Source organism: Tubulanus polymorphus, chromosome 2, assembly GCF_964204645.1.
Source record: "Tubulanus polymorphus chromosome 2, tnTubPoly1.2, whole genome shotgun sequence".
Classification (NCBI taxonomy): Eukaryota; Metazoa; Nemertea; class Palaeonemertea; order Tubulaniformes; family Tubulanidae; genus Tubulanus; species Tubulanus polymorphus.
Genome location: NC_134026.1, coordinates 21989638 through 22013587, shown reverse-complemented (window position 1 = coordinate 22013587; position 23950 = coordinate 21989638). Strand labels below are relative to the sequence as shown.

At 39.6% G+C, this 23950-nt stretch overlaps 1 protein-coding gene across 3 annotated transcripts in view; it reads left to right on the top strand.

Moving 5' to 3' along the window:
- Positions 1 to 23950, top strand: part of LOC141900544 (3',5'-cyclic-AMP phosphodiesterase 4C-like) — a 162308-nt gene that overhangs the window by 43434 nt on the left and 94924 nt on the right. The window contains exon 1 of one of the 3 annotated variants that reach the window (XM_074787491.1): positions 10681 to 10989. The exons of the other annotated variants lie outside the window; for them this stretch is intronic. Coding sequence (XP_074643592.1) covers positions 10901 to 10989 — 89 coding nt within the window. The 5' untranslated portion in view covers positions 10681 to 10900. Of the gene's footprint in view, positions 1 to 10680; positions 10990 to 23950 lie in introns of those variants that run through there. 3 annotated transcript variants of the gene reach the window in all.

Here is a 23950-nt window from a genome sequence, read left to right as displayed (position 1 = left end):
CGAGTTTGAGTGTGAGCCCGAGAACCGTTGTCGCCTACGGCTTGTCACCTTAAAATTAGGGCACAATTAGTCTTTTATTTTTCTCAGTAAGTCCTGAGAAAATGTAGTTATTTTTTACATTTTTGCGATAACATCATTATCTGTAGTTTCTGTCGCCATCGATTTTCGGAATTGATGCCACTGAAATCGACAGTATCGAATTCCAACGACACTTGGGGGAGGCGTTTGAATGTGTATCCAGCTGGAATTGTTGTCTCCGTTCCCTGGCCGTTTTATCTCCTCAGGTCAGATGCTGCTAATTAGGCATTGCTGTCAAGTCACCTCTTGATTAGACAAAAGTCATTTGCATTCCAAGAATGGCTGGCAGTCATGTTGATTTGTTGATATCGCAGATTGTCACATTTCCATTTCTCTGAAACTTGGCGCTGATAGTATATCCCCTACAGATAGCCACGGTCTTGTCTGATTCAGATTTCGATTCTAAGAATTGTAATTTCGGCTACAGGGTACTATGGTGCGATCATGACTTCTCATGTTCAAATGAAAGCTGAGAGAGGGTCATCGCTCGATCTAATAGCTCGATCTGATATTTCGCCGATTGCTGATTGTAATTTGTTGCTAAACCCAGATAACCAACTCATTTTTGTTTTGGTATAGATGTCTTCAGTGAATTTCATACGTCAATGAATGTTGCACCTTCGGCTATTGGCAGCGAGTTTCTCCGTATATAGAGGATTAACTTCGAACCTCTGAGCGAAGCAACCCTGGAATCTGATGTTGTAGTCGTCGTCGTCGTCGTCATAATTGTAGTGTCTGTCACTGGTGGTTGTGGATAATGCATTATTCTCGGCAGAAACTCCATTTCCCGAATGAACGAGCAGGTTTTTTGTCTATAGAAAAAGATTACTGGTGTTATCGATGATAATACGAATGTTAAACCCTAAATGCTGCCAGCCGGATTGTCGGCGCTATATATGTTAAAACTGCCCTAATTGATGTTTGCCTGATGTTAAACCCTGATCACGTGCGGCCATTACTCCCTTGTCAATTGCAAAGAGCTAGCGAAATAGAAGCGCTATGAATATGCCCCGGTGTCCGAATGCTTCCTGAGGTTTCGCTTACATGTCGAATTTGATGGCCACGTATTGATACGTCAATCAACGGGCCTGAATACCGACGGCGAAGGGTCCGATGTCGCTGGCATATCAACAATCAGCGACATTTCCCTCCATCGCTGGCAGAACAAAACAATGGCAAAGTAGAGACACTGTGAATATGTATCTGAGCATATGAATATATGAATGGGCACGATATGTTTAAACCAAGTGAGGGTCATTACTCGACTTATAGGCATATATACTGCCAATTGCCTATTGAAAATGAAGATAAACCAAGATTACCAACTCATTTTTAATCACTATAGGCCTAGATATCTATAATGATATAGAAAAATGAGTATCGAATTTGATCATCGAGAGATAAAAGAATATATTTCATACTTTTATTACTTGTCTTGATGATCAAATTGGTCATTCGATCTATTCATCTCGATATGCGAATGTGTTGCTTTGACTGTGGTCATTTTTTCCTCCGCGCTCTTTGATGTGATTGTCGACCAGGTGCGATCAAATAGTCGCCGGTCGTGAATTTCTCGCCGACGAATCCTTGCGCGAGGATCTATACATATTTGCCGGCTTATTAGACGAGAGAGTCACTGACATTGCCGCTGGGCATTGCAGACTGGCGTGTTGTTTCGAATATCGTCCCTATTCACGAATTTCGATGAATAGTGCCGTGTTATGTCGTTTTTCGTCAATTACAGCGACGGAATCATCGGCATGCGCTTGAAAAAAGAAACCCCGATTAACGTAACCCTAGTTGGTATTCGCGACCGGTATGAATCTCTCGTCGAACTATGCGACAACTGGTATTTTATCCGGTGTAACCTTGTAGATTCAGCTGACACCGTGATACAGTCTGTATTGAGCTCGCCGGATAAATCCACTGGTATCATCGGGGGCTTCTTCCAATCGATAGTTGGCAGAGACTTGTGCGAACTTTAGATACGTCTACACTAGCATTTTGTACCCGGGTTATGCGTCTCCACTACGCTCGAACTACAGGTTCAATGCAGGGTTTTCCGCAAAACCCGGGTTTTAGAAAATCTTCTTGAAAAAGAAGGGTACACTCATTGAACCTGCGTTCGCCTAAAACTCCGCGTTTTTTACTAGTGTAGAGAGTGAACCCGCGTTCATACAGTGCAGGGTTCGGGTGCCATAATTGACATTGAACTTGCACTACAGATGTTGATTCTTAAAATCGTAACTGTGTTAAGTGTAGACGCTACTCACCCCGAACTCGGGTTTTCATTGAACCCGGGTACGTTGAAACCTGGGTACAACGCGCTAGTGTAGACGAGGTTTATTAGAACTATTGTACAGCTACAGGTGAAAGCCGGAGCGGGTCTATTCATCCGTTTACTGAAGCAGGTGGTTGTAGATTTTGCCACTCCAGTCTTGAATTATTGTCCTAAGAGCAAATTGCTGTTCGTAATGGATGCTTGCCTCGCCGACTGCACTTAGAAGTCATTACAGCCTTGTTATGATAAATCAACAAGAAACTGCTTCCGATGTGGCCGATGTTGACAACCGATATCGCTAGACGATAAATGAAATATGGTCGCGTCTTCGTAATTATTGTCATACACATTCCGTTGGGAGGTTCCCGTTCAAGTGTTTTAGTGTTATTTTACAGCAATCGAGATGCCTGAACTCTAGGCTTCGATGATTTTCGCCACTTTATACCTTATGCGTTGCTGATAGACTGACTCATTGAAGATGCACTCATTTTTTTGTTTCTCTGCGCTGGAAGTATTATTTGTCACCTTTTTTTATTGTTATGAAACTAATGTCAAAAATTCATTTTTACCCTTAGGCTGATAGGCCTTGCGGGGTATTTTCGTCACCTTTGGCCATCCCTCTGGGGGTCCAGTAAGAGCCTGTTCTACTGTCTACAGCTTTCAGTTTTCTTATCACTTGGTAGGTTTGATGGATGTGAGGAGGACGTACTGTATTGCTGTAGACTTATATATGTAGGTTATCCAAGGTGGCCACCAGAACGGAGTTCGTGAAATATGCATGGACCTTGTTACCGCCCTACAGTCTTCAGTTTTGATAACTGATCTTCTTTTAACTTTGTATTTGGGCTTTGCAGCGGGAGGAAGATAAGCAATATTGGTTTTGACCTATGATGATCATCCAAGATGGCTGCCACAGCGATATTTTTGTGTGAAAATGGACCTTTGTTTCCGTCCGTATATAGTCTCAATGTTCTTCCATTTTCTCATAGATTGGTATATTGATTATAGATGGAGGGAAGATGAGCCCTATATAATATGGTGTTTGGCCGATGTAGGTCATCCAAGTTGGCTGCCATTGCCATATTTGTAGAGCCTCCATATTTCGGCTGAGAGGTATTGCTAGCGTAGCTTTAGATTGTCTGTGGCAATGTACAATTTTGATCAATCTACTAGAAATATTCCTACTTCCTTAGTTGACCATTTCTTCACTAGAATTTCTGAATTTTTCCCCCATAAGTTTCTTATGCAATGATAAAAGCAATCAAAAAACTTCTTCTTTTCCCTTTCAAACCCGTCGCTCAGTTTAAGTCGCTCGGCTTCCGCACATTTGTGCTATGCTCTAGCAATAACTCGTGCCATGACAGGAAATTGTGTTTCGTGGTCTAATTGCCTTCGTAGTAATCGCATAAACCTTCATGTTGAAATCGTTCTTGGGTTTCGAAATTTTTTGCTGCTGATGGAAAAACAACTACGCTTTGCCATGCTTGCTGAACACTTCATCGAAGCTGAAATAGGAACGGTGGCATAATTTCTCGAATCGTCAAGACGACTACGGTATTTTCCCATCGCCACACTCTTGGAGATGATGGTTCATACGAGTGCGTACTGCTTCTTTGGGAAAACAGTCATCTGTGTGTCCTGCTTTTTCGGACATTCATTACCGAACGATGATGTGTGTAGTAGATGGTTTCGTTGCTACATGCGACTGTCGCGATGCACCATTGGTATCGTAATCGTAAAAAAAACCGAGTCGAGAGATTCTTATGTTCACCGTCATCTGTGTTTGCTTTTAGTCTTCAAGAATACCGCGGAGCGGTGATGTAATGATTGACGTCAGGGATGTTTACGCCGATTTTTCGAGTGCGGAAAATGTCGAAAAACAACGCGCGACGATGAAGCTGCGGTGTTTAATGTTTATGGCCGAGTCTTTAAGCAATCGACGGAAATTCAACAGGATGTGTGGCTTCTACGAAAAAATGTATTGAGGATCAGGCGAAAATGCGCGGCGATCCAAATAGCATCAACCTTCCAAATAGTATTAACCTTTAAGTGTACTGATCACGTTTTTTATGCTGATGGATGCCTTCATCTTTGTCAATCTTAATTGTTGAGATATATATACATTTATATATATATATATACATCTGAATCTTTATCAGATAAGCTGTCCTGACAGAAAAGCTGGAAATCCAATTAAGGATGCAAATTTTTTCGTAAACAACTTACTTAGACTGACAAACAAAGCTGTACCAAAACTCTGCCTACAGTTTCAGTTGTAAATATTTGCATGAGCATTTTTGGCCAAATATGGCCTATGCGGGGATTAGGCTCATACCATTCGCACAGGTGCCAAATGGGCCTGTGCCTGTTTAACTCGGGCCAAATTTGGCTGAACCAAAAGATTCGAACATTTGTCGAGCATTGTTTATTATAGTAAATGGTTTACGAGTGAACGCGCTCTCTAATTAGGCATGGGCCAGACTTGACTCAGGTCTGATCTGGACCAAATCGTCTTCATGTGATCGAGGTTCATATACATATCATATCTGCAACTGTTTCAAGCCATCGAAGCTACGTGATTAAAATTTGATGAATATTGCGTGCTATAGTTCAGAAGAATGTCATCTCGTGATTCAGATTTCAAAGGCATAAGAAATACCCGGGGGGCGGTGGGAGGGGGTCGAGGAATATCTGTGTTTTGCGTGTGTTACATTCGTGTAAGGTTCAACCTGAATTAGATTTCAATTTATTACTGCCGTATATAAACCCAAGTGCGAAATACAAATCATCATGCACGCGATTCACGAATACGCGTACGAATCTATAGAAACCGCCTAAAATCAAAATGGATATCCATCCATCCATCCAGATCGTTACAGTTGCGTGTGCGCGTGGTAGATTTCGCAGTGAAATTGCAATCAATGCTCGGCGCCGTCGACAACAGGCGAAATCGAACTGAGCTTTAAGTTATAAGACGACGGAGCGCAGTGTTGTCAAGGTAGTTTATCGTCCTCATCAAGCACGGATTCGAACGGCCCCGCGGCGCTGACGGTCGCCGAATGAAATTGGAATGGAATTCGTCGCGAGTTTTCTAATCACGTATCGAAGAAGAATCGTACCTACATCTCGACATTCCAGACTGCAGAGAATTCATAGAATTCATCGGAAATTGTTTGCCATATATAATAACCATTTCGATTTGCCTTGTAATGAACCATTTTAGTCCAATACGATGAAAAACAAATCACTTTCAGACTTATTGATTGATTGATTGATTTGTTGATAACTTATTATTTTCTTTCTCTTTTCATATATGAACTACATGATCGTTTCATTGAATACGCAGGTAAGTGTGAATATTACCAGTACCTATATCATCAGTGGTTATGCAGTTTAAGCCTTAGCTTTCACCTGCAGAATCCAGTTCCACTGATTTAGTTGAGGATTTGATTCCAGGTTCCAAGATTTGATTCCTGTGCTTCTACACAGTTATGCATTTTAGGCCACGTAGTTTATTCTTCAATGTTCAACTCTCGTAATCAAATTTGATCCAGATTTGCATCTGTGTCATAGTTTCTTTGGTCTAGAGAGATCATCGGTTTAAATCATATCTGCAGCGAGACTCTTGATCGATGATTCCTTGCTCGAAAAAAGAAGAATAATCAATTCAAGAAAATTCGTGAAATAACAGTGGTCTACAATATGACATAGTATATATCCAATCTGTCGGAGGTAATGGCCCATTAATACCGGCTTTAAACCTTCATGATGGCCACTAAGCTGTAAGCACTATTAAAAATGACACGTCAGAAGATGGGGTTGTGGTTTGAGCCAAGAAGATTAAATCTCAATTTCACTAGATTTCAGATTCCTTCATGTCAGCTGCGATAAAACGGTGACAATTTAGCCCGGGGAAATTAGTCCGGATCAGGCCCCAGTCAAATTAGGCCATATAAGAGAACGAGTTCAAATGTAAATCACTCACTCGATACTAAACAAAGCGAAGTGAGTCACTTCCAGTACCAGTTGCAATTAAAGCCGCGATCACGCGGAGATGATTTGGCGCGGGCCAAATTGGAATGGATCAGGCCCGAGCCAAAATTTGGCCCATGCCTAATTAGAGAGCGCGTTCACACACAAACCATTCACTCGATATTAAACAATGCTCAAACAAAGCGAAGTAGGTCATTTCCGGTACCAGTTGCAATTCAAACGCAATCATTTGTCTAGTGCTAAAATTTGGCTCGGGCCTGGTCCAACGTTTTTGGTGGGAACAAACAAGGCACGGGCCAAAAACGCTTGTGTGATCACAGCTATACACGCAATATACTGTACCCGGGCTAAAATATGGTGTGGGCCTAGGCTGAGGTTTTTTTTAAACCAAATTTGGCGCGGGTCAAAAATTGTCGTGTGATCACGATGCTTCATTTCTAAGGCTCACTGATGCTGGTGTTGTCTGTTGTTACTGTTACGCGAGTATGGAAAGTATTAACATATCATCCAACTACACCCTAATAGCCTTACCGCCCGACTTCGCTGTCGACACATCATTACACTGTCATTTTAGGCGTCAAGCATTTTATCAGTATTTGACACTTGTGGAAAATCTATCACGAAACGACGAATGATTTCGTAATGGAACAGCTCACGATGATATGAACTAGCGGATTTATGATGATAGCCTGCTCGTTCTATTCGTTGTGCACAGGTTCATCGTTTACGGGGAGGCAGCAAACTTCACTTAATCTTGGGATGCAACTTGGATTGTAGGTAGTTTTCATTTAAACAAAGCGAAATGTGTCATATCCAGAACCTGTTACAAATTCAAACGCAATCGTTTGTCCGGTGCTAAAATTTTCCTTGGTCCTGGTCCAACGTTTTTGGTTGGGCCAAACAGGCACGGGCCCATTTGGCACCCATATGGACAGTTGTACCAGAAAAAGGCGATCGTGATCGCAGTAATAAAGGATGTTCATTATATTAGCTTATAGTTAATATTCCATTGTTAATAATTAATATATTTTCACTTCAATTCAAATTACAACGTGGAATCAGGAGGAAATTATCGTGTAGCCGAGAACACATCTAATTACTAAGTGGACAGACAAATAGCGATCAGTTCACTCATTATCTCATAATAGTTGTAAGCGTTCATTGAAATGTGTATAAATAATAATGAAAATGATCTATTTCTTACATTGCGTGCTCATTAAAATGACAGGTAGGACGTTTTCAGAAATCGGAACAGGTGGTAAATAGCTATTATTTGACAGATTTTGGATAGGAACACGTCACTAGAGCTACAAGACTGTGATATTATTGATTCAATTCAGCAGTCTATTCATGAGACGTTAGTTAACGCTTTCAGTGCATCTACACCGCAGTGCGGTGTATAAATCAGTGATGGATTTTGCTAGTACACTGCACTGCAGTGTATTGATGTCATTAGTAATTATCTCTCTTGAAATATGGCAGTACCTGTCAAACATAGTGAAATATCAGTAACGCGCTATGGTGTAGACGTACTATAGTGGTATTCCTCGTTCAACATACTAGGGTGGAATAATACATAATTTTACAAATTATCTCCAGCCCTATAGGGTATTAATAAGTCAGCACTGAAAGGGTTAAGCATTGTTTAGTATCAATTGAGTGGTTTGCTTGTTGATGCTCTCACTTATTAGGCACGGGCCAAATTTGGTTGGGCCTGATCCGTGCCAAGTTATCCCGGGCCAAATCGTCTCTGTATGATCGTGTCTTGTATATCGGTCGGTTGGGATTGAAAAAAAACATTCACCCGAAACCTCAACTGTGTATCACGTCCGGAATATGTGCCATGAAAATGCTGTCAACGTCAGTTCTGTTCATTTATTACCGATAAGACAGATTAGAAAAATGGAAGAAATTGCTAGCGGGGACAAGTAGCGATCTTATTCTAATAAATCATAGCATTCTGTCACCGCGACTCCATGTAATATATCTATTTCGTATATCGAATATTTATCAAATATTCATGTTTTCGAATGATTTATCACGAATTAGCGTCGTACGTTTAACGATGATGAATGCCGTAACGCGTGTATTCATTATCGTTCTTACTGCAGATGCGAGAACCGCCTTCCCGATGGGTTTCCGTTCGTTCCCCCTTTCCGAATACGCGACAATGACAACTGCGTCACACCTCCCTACTCGCTCCAATGCGCTCCCTCTTGCTTGATCGTTGTTCCCCTCTCCTGACTCCTCTTTGCTCCTTGACAACCACCTCCCTATCAATCGATGACCGCTCCCTTTCTATTTGCTAACAAAAACCCAGTGGAAACCATAGAGGTTTTTTTCTAGCGAGAACTTCAGAACTTTTTAATCCATTCTATAATTATGTGTAATATGTATGAAATCTGAGTGACTCTTGTTGGTGTCGAAAATACATAGAAAATCTTAGCTATTTTCAACTTGTTTAATCAATGCGTGAATAAAACTTTTTGGTGTAAATACGCTAGTTATGGACACAAAACCTATCTTAGGACAAAATATACACATATAAGCGGCGCAATCCCTGTAAAGACGAAGACCTAAAATGCTGTTTCGACACTGTGCCAATTATGGCGTGATGACAGCGCCTGCCTTTCCTCGACAACTCCTTTCTCCTTGACGACTGCCCCCACTCTCCTTGATGAATGCCCCCCACTCTCCTTGATGACTGCCCCCATTCTCCTTGATGACTGCCCCCATTCTCCCTGATCCTGATGACTGTTCCCGCTCTTACTCACTTACTTCGCCCAACCTTCCCGGTTCACTGCTTCCTCACCAATGACTACTTCCTCCCTGATAACGACAACAACTATTTTTCTGTGGTGTTCTTCCCAGGCAGCAGACGTTAGACGGATGACATATGGCCTTAGGGTGGAAATTTCCGATTATGACGGATGATGTGTTTAAGGAAGCATATAAATTAATAAAAGTGCCAATCAATTTCTGCCTTGCCTGCTCTTTAGGGCTTTTGTTTGCGCCAAAATATATGTATAATGTATATGTATAATATATATATATATATATATATATTTTCATTATTTTGAGGAAACACCCGCTTAATTAACAGCGTATAGTTACTATGATAGTTTGTTACCGATATTTTGTAGAAGGAACAGATGCTACCAGTGTCATCGAGAGGCCAACTTCCACTTGTTTCTTTTTTCTTTCACGATGGAGCATGTGTAGGGAGTGCGTAGGGGCGGGAGATTGAAAGATAATGAATAAATGAGAATTACGTTGTTATGATCAGAGAGAAATGGAGATGAAATGGTTAACTGCCTTGTTAATATGATTAATTAGTAATTGATGTTTCCTTCGAGTATGATATAATTTACGCATTTACATGATTGTCAAGCTCGTAGTGCTGTATCAGTAAACAGGCTCGCTCCATGAACCATCTAGTCAGGGTTTCAAGTAAGTCTGGCTGAGAATATCCTCTGAATAGACTTGACGCCGTATGTCTATTTAGCCTAGTCCGTTATAGATATGCATCACTTTTATCGATAGGCTTTCGTTAGAAATTTATCTGCCGTCGGCAATTCATAGCTGGGTACGATGAAAAAAATCAATCTCAGATTTGTGACTTCTAGTTCACTTCTTTTATGATACTCAATGTTTTTAATAAGTAAAAGTATATATGGAAACCTTTGACAATTTTGATAACGAATCTGGCTCCGAGCAAAAGTTCGGATATATATATTTTCTAGAACCGCCTGGTTGGAAAGGTTATTGAATTTTTACGCTCCTTTTCACGCTAATTTTTCTACTTTGAAAAAATGGAGCTGTTGATTCAAAATTCGGACTAATCAGCGCGTGTTCTGACGGAATCAAACGAAGAAATGTTGAGACAAGATAATTCTGTCCGCACTTAGATTTTGCGGCTGTTACAGTCAGTATTTCAATGTGCATCCAGATGTCACTAGTGCTGGCAGAAAATAAATGACGGCTATAAACACATGCACAACTCGAGCACACTCACATTTCTAGCAGTGTATATGTATGGTGTCGATCAGCTGCATTTGTACGATTGCACACACGTTCTCGCGCAATTGAATACGCGATTTTGTTTTTGACCATGTCGTCCCAGTGACTGGACTGAAAAAAAAAAACAGGTTTTCGCCGACTAAAGTTAACACGAACGACGCGATTCGAATTTGGATTATTGTTATGTCGATTCGTCGCGGTTTGTCTACGTACTGCCAGGCAGGCGGATTTCTATAACGGACTAAACTATCAGATCTTCCTACCGCTAAAAAACACAAGTCCCGATTTGTTGACACTCTCGCTAATATCGGGTTTCCCTAGAAAATCGAACGAACGGATCTATTTATGGCCGTTATCAGTTTTATTAGATAACGATCGATCGGTCGACATATCATCGTATTGATAAATCGTCACGTTCGGTTTGACGGAGAGCGCAGATCGAGTGAACGGATCAGATTTCGTGGATTTTTTTATTCGTTTAATGAAATTGTTAACGACGCAGTCGAGCGGAGTGAGGTTTTGTTCAAGATGCAGGCCGAATTCGGAGATATTCGCGATTTGAAAGCGCAGCACAGTCGAAGTATTCAAAGTCGTAGACATACTTTAGCGAACTTACGGTAAGCTGATAGATAGATACGTGTGAAGTTGAAGTTGTGCGAGAGCTGAGTTTGAATTTCGCATCTTGTAATTAGTTATTTTTTTCAATAGCGTTACACTTGGACAAGCGTCTAATAGTAGATATCCATCCCCCCCCATCTGAGTGCGGTAGCTTAGATTTTAGCTGCGATCGGACTCAAATTCGACCAGTGCCTAATCAGTTCACACGTAATTCACTCAATCCATTACTTAAAATGCTACTGAATTGATGCTGTGGCAAGTGTGATGTAATGAGTCACCTCTAGATTTTGATAGGGGCTGGTCCGGCGTGTCAAACAGGCTTGGACTCATTTTGGCACCAGTGTCAACGGTTGGCCGTACATTATCCGGGCAAAAATTTGGCTTGGTTCAAAAACCCTTGCATCAAAATATTACCTTGCAGACTTCAATGATTGAAAGTCGCGAGAATATCATTATTAATTGAGAATCGTCCAATTGAATGTGACATGAAATATCAAATATTAAGTAGGCTTATATTCTGAAATTCGCCTTAGGATGGGTGGGATATTCATCACATGCTTTAGGGGACAGAAAATTAATGGCATCTCGTCAACAAAAGCAGATCTTTGGCTAAGTGCTTGGAAAAATAAACTAATCTTGCATCGGTGATAGTTTTGGTTTTGACGTGGTTTCCCCGTTGTTAGTTTCTGTATTTGTCTTCAACTTACTTGGAACTTAATGTCTATGTTTTACTGGGTGGTATACGTCAGTCGATAATCAGGGAAACTGGAAAGTCTTTGAGTGATTATTGGGTCCACCAGGGGATCTATTGTATCAGAAATTGAACGTCGAATTGAACTCGCAACCAAACTTAGTGAACTATATATAGAAAGTACCCTCTCTCATTTCTAACCAATATGAATTCCAATTCAATTCACTGTAATAGGTTTTCACCCGGTTGCAAAGTGCAGACTTGATTGCGTTTGCTGCGGGTGTGCTAATAATGAAATCCACAAACGGGTTATATTCAATTGGGATCGCTTTAAATCAAAGTCAACAGATCAATACTATCTAGTTCATATAGATAGAAAGGTTAATATCGCTCTGGACTTTATTATTTACCGCTTAGTAATTTGACGATCTGATCATCATGTTTTGCTAGCGCATTATATCATTATATTTATGTGCCATATATATATATATATATATATATATATATATATATATATATATATATATATATATATATATATATATATATATATATATATATATATATATATATCTTATTTCACTGTTTACTAGTGGTGACATTACCCTTCGTTCCCAATGGATGTCTGGAATTCAGCGCTAATAACAGGTTCTTTAGTTCTTTATGAATGTCTTGTAGAGCTCTTTAGGCTCGCATCCCGAAGTGGCGAACACTTGCGGTCACCGACAAAATCAATTGTCTTAAATTGAACCTTATGTTAATCTGTATACAACTGAGCTGGTTTCGACTTATCCTTAATTGGCTGTTCAAAACTTCCATGACTGGTTATGACATTGAAATGTCTTTTTAAGACCCTCGTTTCTTTTGTTCCACTGATTTGGTTAATAACGCGGAAAATAACCAAGCAGTTTAGAAAGAAAAACAAAATATGAATCGGAAACGTAATAAATTACCTTCGTCGCGATTCAATGAGAAATGAGATATCGTAGATGGTGCGATTGATCTTGCCAGGACTAGATTACCATATTAGGAAATCAATGGACAATGTTTTCATTTATAAAGCCATTTGGCATCTGTTCAGGATTTGATATTAGCATGTTTCTATATCTGTGACCTGTGGATGAGAGGTCAGAAAAAAAACTTTCAACCAAGAAATTCTGTATCGGCTAGAATTCATGACCCATGAAACCTGGAACAATTAATTCATGAAAGAGCAATGACCATCTACTTTTAACAGATCCAGGTCAAGATCTTTTGAAATTTGGATACTGTCTTTTTTTTTTTGTTTTGATTTGAAAAGTTATCATTGCGTTGTGTTCAATTATTTGAAAATATGTTATTGTTGCATATTGGAGATAGATATCATAAATGTAACGTCATGAATCGGACGTTTAAAGATCATATTAAAGTATATAAAGTATATTACGACATAACCAAACCGGTCATTATCTTGTTGGGCGTGGAGAAAGTAGGTATTCCTGTCTGATAAGAGAGATATGATATTAACCGCGATATATTAATTCATACAGATTACATGGACCATCGACAAAATGACGACGAAAATCCGGATAACGTATAGATAACTAATGATATAGATAGCTATGTTGATATACTAAGCTGATTAGACACCAGTTACAGTTGAATATCTCTGATCGGTGACAATGTTTACTTGTGTGCACGACTTTCAAATTCCATTATTATTAAGTATGTGGAATACGCAATTAATCAAGAGTTCAAATTATCCGTGTTACGTTAGTGATACGAGCATTACTAATCGCTTTTCAAGCGCATTTCTTGCCAACTTATGGTCAGCAATGCATTTTCTGCGTAAAACCATACGGATCTAGAAATGAAAATTAGAAACATATGAACAGCTCAAAAGTTGTGCGTTAGATTGAGATGACAATTCTTTTCGCTTTCACACTTGTTTCCATCATCCAACACCTGACGATGATCTTTAGCAAGAGTTTGAAATGTCGTGTCTTTCGATTCTAATTTTCTTTTTAATGAAATTTTTAAAATTCTGTATGTACTGGGTTTTAAGCTTAAAACCTCACAGCTTAATGATGCTTTCTTATGGAGGGAAAACCAAATGAATAGATATGGTGTTGGTTTGATTTTTATTGTATTGCTTTTTTTGCTATTTTCAAGTTTGATGACTTGATGAAAACTTCTGCTAAGTTGAATGTGTTTTGTCGATCATTTTTAATATGATAAACCCTGGCCGATCCTACTCTGTAACCGGGGCTGTGGATTCCGTTGAATTATAGCAAACGATAAGACTCCACTCTCAGAGTCTTATCTCCTTGCCCCTGGCTTATGGTAGAGTATGGAGCTCATTTTTTCTATGGTATGGTATACTTCATGTTTCTGTGTTCATAAATGGCCCTTCTGGCAAATTGGATTATCCGGTCTGTTATAGCTGCTATGATTTAATCTCGTGTCCTGATGCCGGTTATGATGTTGCTGATGGATAACTGAAGCCCCGAAGCTTCAATCCTGCTTATGCCAAGTACCACAGTGCGGCAAAATGCCATTTTTTGTCATCGGTTCAAAGGTTCATATACAGCTGGCGATCTTATTTCTTGATTGTTGCAATCCTGATCAAAACATCGATAAAGGATTTAAGAATTTTGCGAAATCCTCTGAAAAAAGAACAGTAGGCCTGAATTGGTTTTGAGTGCTGCAAAAAATAAGCTGTCCTGTTAAGTTACACAGCCTTATGATGCTAGGTCTGTCCTGTTTTATGTTACATAGCCTTACGATGCTAGGTCTTTCCTGTTATGTTATACAGCCTTATGATGCTAGGTCTGTCCTGTTATGTTATACAGCCTTACGATGCTAGGTCTGTCCTGTTTTATGTTACATAGCCTTATGATGCTAGGTCTTTCCTGTTAAGTTATACAGCCTTATGATGCTAGGTCTGTCCTGTTATGTTACACAGCCTTATGATGCTAGGTCTTTCCTGTTATGTTACACAGCCTTATGATGCTAGGTCTGTCCTGTTATGTTATACAGCCTTATGATGCTAGGTCTTTCCTGTTATGTTATACAGCCTTATGATGCTAGGTCTTTCCTGTTATGTTACACAGCCTTATGATGCTAGGTCTGTCCGGTTATGTTACACAGTCTTATGATGCTATGTCTGTCCTGTTATGTTACACAGCCTTATGATGCTAGGTCTGTCCTGTTATGTTACACAGCCTTATGATGCTAGCTAGGTCTGTGCTGTTATGTTACACAGCCTTATGATGCTAGGTCTGTCCGGTTATGTTATACAGCCTTATGATGCTAGGTCTGTCCAGTTATGTTATACAGCCTTATGATGCCAGGTCTGTCCTGTTATGTTATACAACCTTATGATGCCAGGTCCGTCCTGTTATGTTATACAACCTTATGATGCCAGGTCTGTCTTGTTATGTTATACAACCTTATGATGCCAGGTCTGTCCTGTTATGTTACACAGCCTTGTGATGCTAGGTCTGCCCTGTTATGTTATATAGCCTATGATGCTAGGTCTTGAAAACTTTTAAATTTTGAACCAAATTAAGTAATATTTGAAATTTAGCAAAAATTATAATATTGCGACATTCTGACTATGACTATGACTGCATGGTGATGGCATTGGATGGCACTGTAGCTTAAGGTAGGGGCACACGATTGATTTTTTTGCCCGATCGCGGCGAATTTATAAATCGCCCGAAAAATTCGCTCGTGTGGCCACTCACGGCGACGACGATTTCGTCGGCCGACTCGATCGCCCGGCGAATCGCCCGTATCAAACATGTTTGATATTTTTGGCCGATTATTTACGCTGGCGATCGGATCGAGCGATCCATCTTTATCAACCAATAGGATGCATTGTTGATATCATGTGATTTGTTAACCCTCTCTCACTAAGTGCCAGTCGCTATGTGTGCCCGCTCGTATCGGGCGTATAATTTCGTCAGCGAATTCGCTGGCGAATTTAATCGTCGCGATCAGGCGAAAAAATACGCTCGTGTGTCCCTAGCTTTAGAATGGTCAGAACATGGGTTGGGTTACCGTACACTTTGTTTTACAAGCACAGGACAACGCACCATGCTTTTTCTCCTTGTATCGAATGAATACTAGCAGTTAGAAATTATTGTAGTTTCTAATATCGTAAGGCGTAACTCCTGAAAAAACTATAAATGCCACACATTAAGTAATCCGATCTTATATCACGATTCTTTTATATTTGTTTTTTAAAGATTTCATAAGTATGTTACTTGATCCGCAATAACAGTAGTATCTCTTATGTATACGTTACGTTACATAGAAAAAAATTAAAAAAATTACCCCCCCTATGCTTTAGTAACGTCTTCAACCTGGTTTTGCTCGCGCACAGTACACGTCGTCTCAGTATTCTTTCAATTCGAATGGGAAATTTTTGTTGTGCGACTAGAAAGAGATATTTCCTGCTCGGCGGGTTTCTAAACGCTGTCACTGCGAGCTAAAATAGACGTAGATCGCGGACTGTGGATTTTTCTCGGCAGGGGTCTTTAGTTCATATGACTTAAAAATATGTATGAAAATTTCGCCAAAAATAAGCCTTCACGCAAGAGATGGCCCATTCGTTTTACAGTGGCGATTAGCCCACCAATTTTTATGACGCTCTTGTTTAGCTATCATTCCAAAAACCTACTTTTATTGACATATTCTATGAAGTATTCTATATATCGCGAACTTCAGATCTCTGAAATTGCATATTCTAGTCTGATATTGCTCAATTTGCTTGTATGCATAAATTTTGAACTTCGTTATTGACTTTGATTGAGATGAAGGGTAGATTGTAAATAACTGAATGACTTCCTTTATAGATAAGGTTTGGGAAAACACACTTCAAATTTTCGATTTCAAAGTGTTGATCAGCTTATCGATTTTCTAATGTTCGCATTTCTAACATAGCGTGAAAGCATTCTTGTTGTCACAGTTGCAAAATGATCTGAATCTTCGGATATGGGTTGTTCATATTGAAGACAGTCCTTTGGCTATTCCTATTCAATATTGAAAATTCCTGAATTTGATATAAAACAGGGCGGTGTCCGTTATCGTGAATCATTTTACCTCCAAGATAAAGGAATCTAGTTTGATTTTCCCCTGAACATTTATCACGTTCATTAATGCATTATAGAACTACATAATTTGTATGTTAACCGAAGGCAATAATTACTAGGTGTTTCCCTCTTTGGTTTCCTGTGAACAGGTATAAAACCGATCATTATGCTAATAATGTTAATGTTAACTTTTCTTGTCTGTATCATTTTAATGTCTGATTTAAAGATAAACTTAGGCTCTGATAAAATGATACCTTGTTTCTCCTAAACGTCAGGGCCACTTATGTAAACTGCGATGAGATTTGTAATCAGTTCTTTTCTATAACTGCTGGGTCTGTTATTGTTAGTTTGATCATGATTTAAAAAAAAGAAATGTATAGGGTAGATTGGCGGCTAGCGGGGTCAACTTTTAAGCTCAGCAGAAAATGAGAAACTAGGTATCAACTTTTTTTAAGCCTTAGAATGATATTTTTGATTAACTGATTGGCTGAAGGTGTGTTCCGCAGTGGGCGGATGATGCCTTTGATATTACGTCAATTTGAAGGATGATTTCATCATTTTACAATCAAGAGCGTCATAGTTTGTTTTGTTCTATTCGTATACGCCGTACTGTGTAACAGTTTCTCGATAACAAAAATAGACGCGATGGTGTCAGCTTGTCTTTAAGATAATGACTTACAATGGCACTTTTAAATTTAAATGCAATCGTGCCGGGTAAAACACTGGCATCGTGTCCGGTGTCAGGTCCGCCAAGAGGCCAAAATTTCTCGACTTAGGGGGATAACGTGAGAAATATGAAACATAGGAAAGATGTGATAAATGAACAGAAATTAGTATCTCAAGTTCTATTGTTTCTTTGTGTCATGATATATAAAAATAAGATAACAGAAGCAGAATCAATGTTAGATGGTCCCGTCTTTGACCTTTTTATCCAGAAATGTTCCGCATAAATTTTCCTGTAGATAGTAGCGCTTTCTTTATTGAGAGATTATCTCCCGGAGCAGATGGTTGATTTCTCCAATAAATCAAACGTATATGCTCCATCTCGCGCGCTGATATTAACGACGAAGCAGTTGGAAATAAGATACCCGAAAAACAATATCGATTTCATCGTAGATTTTAGATTTTTTTCTTGGCAAATTAAACAGCGTTTATTTGCTGAATACACGGATGATGTTCATTATATTGGAGCCAACTTATAAAATGCGTATAGAAAGTTGCTGCTAAACTGAGATCAGTCGAAGGGGCCGCTATGATTAGCTGCAGATTCGCTTATTAGATAATGAGCAAATTATCAGATGATAAATGAATGATATTAGCAAATAAACGGATGAAGATTTATTAGATTTTGAGTGCATGCGCCCTATGAGAAGCACTGAATTGTTTATCGTCTTATGCAGCGGCTATGTACTGGTGCTATTCTCTTGTTGAAAATATTGACATCGCTATAGATCGGATCGTTTGGTCAATAGAGGTTTTAGATAGTTTCGTTTACGACACCTAAGGTGTAGCTACGAGAGTCGGATCGTGATCTACGAATTGACTGATTGTTTGTCTCGATGGATTTTGATTTTCGTATCCGCTAATTCCAAGGTCGTCGAGTGGAGAATATCAACGGCGGCGCGTGTAGCAGCGATGCGCAATATGTTCCAATTCGCGATAGCTGGCTCTGTTGATATAACCCGAGGTGACGTGCCTAACAACGTATCCACGGTCGTGACAATTATTTCCTGACGATCATATTTCTGGCGCTAAAAAAATAGAACACGGGTGATGTAGACGAACTGATTGAAAAGTAAATATTCAATTGGTTGTGGCGTAGTACGATGGCGGAGGGAGCTTTGTAGCTAATATAAAGTTAATCAGTACTTGTCTGGCTGCAGTAGTTAGCAAAAAATGGAGATAATACAGAAGCAAATTATGGCTTTATCTTTCATCTATATAGTTTTTTGTAAAGTTCATTACTATCATTATTTCTATTTAGTATGGGTACGTTTTGGTTGTTGACCCTGTCTGCATTCAGGTAGAAAGAACTTATGTTGAGGTTACGTCGGGGGATTATAAGGTTAATTGGCAATTGAGAAAAAAACATGTGGAATAGCCCATCAACGTCTTACCTGCTATGTTATCTGCATTTCCTACTGTAAGATGCGACACAACCATTAGTGTTATTAGGTTAGTAGTTCGGCAGCTTATGATTAGCTAAATCAGCAATGTCTTTGCCCAGCTAATTGCCTACACTCACGTGGACGACTAATGGAGTGTATACTCTTAACCAATTCCGATTAAATATCCCTCAAATCCCAAGAATTGATGATACTGTGACCGATATCGTTGGTGAGGTATCAGTGAAGGTTACGAGTTGGACTTAGGGAGGTTGGCATCGTGATTGTCAGGTCATTATTGCAGTAGACGCTGAGATTACATTCTTAATACTTTTGCTCATCATTTGCTATCAAAACTGGCCACTACCGAATGATAAGGAAAATGGCTCGGTGAGCCGTTCAGAATCCAGTTATCCACTTGTGGCTTATGATACGTCACTGATCTGCTATTTCATGCCTCTTGTTATCTGGTCATTTCTCACATCACATGTCATTGTCCTCGTTCTCGGGTTCTCGGTCTTCAATTCATCCAGCCTTGTTTTCATCCAGTACACGATCGATCAGGCGCAGGGGGACTGAGATAATTCCGAACCGAGTTCAGACAGAGCTCTACTCGCTTGGAATGAACGCGCTCGGGCATTGGTTGTTCGCTGAAATTGCGTACATGGTAATTCTCCGATGACATCGATGACAATGGTAAATTAGGTCCGTTGTGCAAACGAACTGTTCTCCGCCTTATCAGGGCAGTATCTTCGCGCAGATGAATGGTTTCTAAGGTTGAGCGATGTATCTACATATATGGACAGTTGACTCTGATTAAACATGGCTGTGCGATGAGGCACTGGACGCCCACAAGGTGGCATCAATAACAGTCAGTTTTATGAAAACAAAGATTCGTTCATTTTCAATGAACTGTGAACTCACGGTTAAAAGCTCCTGGGTCCAATTTTTATGATATGAGGCATTAAGATGTATAAAATTGAATTTTGTATAGTTTTGATTAAAAATTGGAAATGCAGAATTTGGATAACTGAGTTAGGGAATTCACTTATTGAAGTGGAGTATTGCTACCCTATCAGAAATATTCTGGTCGCCAATATGTAGCGAAGCAAGCCTATGCAGTTGAAATTTGTGACAACTGAATGTTATAATTTAAACATAGCAACCCCCAGCATTGCCCGAGATAGCCGTTGAATTTATGTCTGCCCTTGTTAAGTGACGACATGTCTGGCATGCTCCGCCGAGCCACAAAATGCTCTATTACCCTGAGGATGGTATTTCCAGTAGAGTTGTGATGAAGAGAACAGATGTATTATGCAAATTTCTTGCTTAGAATATCCGTCATAATAATCGAAATATATTAATGAAACATCTGTGTCCAGAGTATGTTGTTAATAAGAAGGCCGTCAACAATGTGGTGCGTGGGGGATTGGGGGAGTTTAATTCAGCATTTGTCATTCTATACTGTTCCCCACTATGAAAGCTGTCTTCACTTTTGAATTCTTGAGATTTAACTTGAATGCGTAAGAAACTCATCGATCTTTCACCAAATGTTGGGAATTTCTGTATGTTCTGTTTACTTCCAAGATTTCATCGATACAGAATGATATCGTGTAGTGTCCTACTTTGATATACATTACGCTTAATTCATAAACTTGTGACCGTCGAGTTGCTGAACCCGTATTTAAGATCGTTTTTCGTCAGTTCTACTCGTGATTAATTGTGTGAAAATCGATTGTTGGATATTTTTGCCGAGCAATATTCTCGAAACCTACATTGCCATTTGTCATTGTCATCTTAGTAACGTTCCGTACCAGTCATAATTCTGTAAATGCCACTGGTTCGAATATCGGCTACGTTACATCATACAACTACGCGTAATTGAATTTACGTATAAATACATATGAGTAGAAGAAAATTCATCGATATTTAATCCAGACTATTGAATAAATATTGCTGCCTTATGATATGTATATACTACATATTTCAAGTACAGCATATCTGGTATATTTTGTCATCTTGCCCTTAACGCAGACGAAAAGGTCGTCATTCAGAGGTAGAATGTCAGCAGGATGATCATTGAATAATGCTTTCGATGATCGATCAGGGGAATTGATAGTGAAGTATCGGTGCTTCAGGCTCTAATACTTACAGACAATAGCGCGATCACACGGAGACGATTTGGTCCGGGTCACATTGGTACAGATCAGGACCGGGTCAAATTTGGCCCGTGCCTAATTGGAGAGAGGGTGTTCACGCATAAATCATTCACTCGATACTAAACAATGCTTAAACAAAGTGAAGAGAGTCATTTCCTGAACAAGTCGCATTTCAAATGCAATAATTTGACCATGCTTAAATTTAGTTCGGGACCTGGTCCGACATTTTTGGTCAAGCCAAATTTGGTACTGGCCCCTTTGTTACCTGTGTGTGTGTGTGAACGGTTGCTGGGTCCAATTTGGCAGGGGCCAAAATGGCTCGCGGCTATAGTGCAGAACAAACGCATTTATGACCAAAATTTAGCCATTGACATAAAGCCAACTTAAATCAAGCCAATGATTGGAATAAAATCAGAAGATGAAAGGATCAGAGATGGTTACGTCAATCTCACCAATGTCATGGTAATGCTGTGAATATCATATTAGCGGAGACCAGGTCAAATCATAACTCTTGATTAGTTTATGTCGCTTGTCGGAGCACTCTTCGATGTCCCGTCTACATAGCATATAATAGAAAATTGGGCCTCATTCGTTACATGAAAATCAGATTTACCCGTGTTCGACATTTTACCTCATCACGCTGGTTGGACTCAGCTGTTCTTTCCTCAAACAAGCTGACCGAAAAACGATTACGCAACTCGTCCGTCCGTGATCAGGTAAAAACTCTTAATTGGGTCAGCAAGAGTCACAGTTGATTAGTAACAAGATTCCATGTCTATCGCCGTAATCCTGTAATCTGTGGTATCTGTTTACCGCAATGAGTCTTGTCATCGAGGCTAGTCATATTTCAATGAGCTGGCGTCATTTATTTAACCTACTCATGACTTTCGGCTTGTTTTCATCAACGCGGTTTTCTTATTCCATCAACTTGTCGAAGTTATTGGTTACCGTGTCTGTTGCTCTTCGCCGGCGCTGCCGAAGGCGGCTTTCTTTGTCTGTCAAGAAGGAATGCTAATGGCTTCAGCTAGCGTTCTATAGCAGCATCTTTTTGATTTACGATTTTTCGAACATAGCGCCAACCTACCGATGGATTGAATAGAAGATTATCCGAAGATATTCAACTTTTCTCTGGTGTGTTAACATCAATTTCGTGCAGGTTTTTTGTACATTCCGTAGTAAAGTGGTACCTCGTTACAAAGAAGTTCGAAGGAGAAAAAAAATCCAAGGCAGGTTGCTCAAAAGTCGGTAAGAGTTAACTGGTGGACAAACACCACATTAACAATGCAATTTCGATTATCACCATGGAATTTAACCACCGGCTAGCTCAAACCATGGACGTCCATGCTCTCACCAACTTTAGAGCAATGGCCCCTGATTGTTATATCTGATTTTCTAAAAATCCTTGCTTCGCTTTATCCGATAAAAGCCACAAGTTTCTTTTTCAGCCATAAGTTCATTATAACAGGGTTATACGCCAGACGGTAAGTATAGTTGTCTCAGTCTGCCACTGCTCCTAACCAGCAAGTTTTAAATCGTCTGCAAGCACGCAATGCGACAGTTTCCTCTTAAATTGCCAGTCTCTGACGGCGTTTTCGCAGCGACCAGTTCATTAGCGCGGCTTCCATTAAAGGGCAATATTTAACATGCTTAAGACAAACCGGATACAACTAGGGAGAAGACTTGTCATGCCGGCGTCGTTGTATTGAAGCCAGAACCGAAAGAAATTGTCATACGTCACTCCAGCTTAATCAATCGTGCAGATGCCTTTAAGAAAAGTATAACTAACCGCACACGTCGTTGCCATTTACGATCGCTCTATCATTCGGATAATGCTGTGACAAAAAACAATACCAACAGTATTTTAAAGGTAATTGTCACGAAAAAAGTTGGACAATTTATAATCAATGTCATCAGCAAGCCTGTCACATATTTGGTAGATTGGGGAAACTGCAGGTTTTATCGTCCTCAGGAAGTGGGAATTTTTTGCTACTCGTTTACAACAACAACCAATTCGGTATCAATTTTTCCAAGGTTGCACCATACAGCCACTGTGGAGATTCACCAATCAAAGTCGGAGATACATTCATCGTGTGTGTTTACAATATATAGATACATGGGATTTTCCGTAATTGTGAACGTCAATTTGTTAGTCAAGCTTGCTAAAGAATGCTAAAACGATTGCATGTACCGGCGAAAGAATTAACCGAAGTGCTGTGACATAAAATTCTGGCTAAAAGATGAACTTCACTAAACAGATATATCAAAATGAATAAAATGAGAGAACAAGGCCAAACAAGAAATGTATTCTGTTTCTGGTCAGCACGCGTGTCGATCTAGAACCCCGCGTCAAAATTTTTTTTCGTAAACAAAAATCGGCTCCGAAATTCGCGCACCGTGCGCTAGCGCCAACTAGTTGCCGATGTGGTCAAACGCGGAAGTTTAGTCCATTGCTATTGTCTGATTAGGTTAGCGGTAAAAATCCAAAAGCATGTTGATATCGATGTCAATTTTAAAAGGGCCGGCTACTATACGTCCGTTCGGACTTGTTCCTGTCGACTAATCCATCAAACTCGATAGTCAAATGTAGGAACAATTTAAAAAAAAAACCCATCACCACATCATTTTGTGCAGATGGGCCTGACCAGAAACAGAATATATATTTTTTTGGCCTAAAATGTACTAAACCCACATGAGACCCCAGTGGTCTAATCTAGATACTCATGTGAAAATATCGCAACTTTCCAAGGAACAGAATAATATGATACAGAAATATTTGAATAACTAATTTGAACTTCCATGTTTCATAGATAGCTACGTTATTAGCATAAGGTTTTACAAGTCTTGAAGGATGCTCTGAAATTACGGAAAGTTTTGACGAATTTGATTTTACATTATTTTCGGACTGTCAATTTATGGCATCATGATTC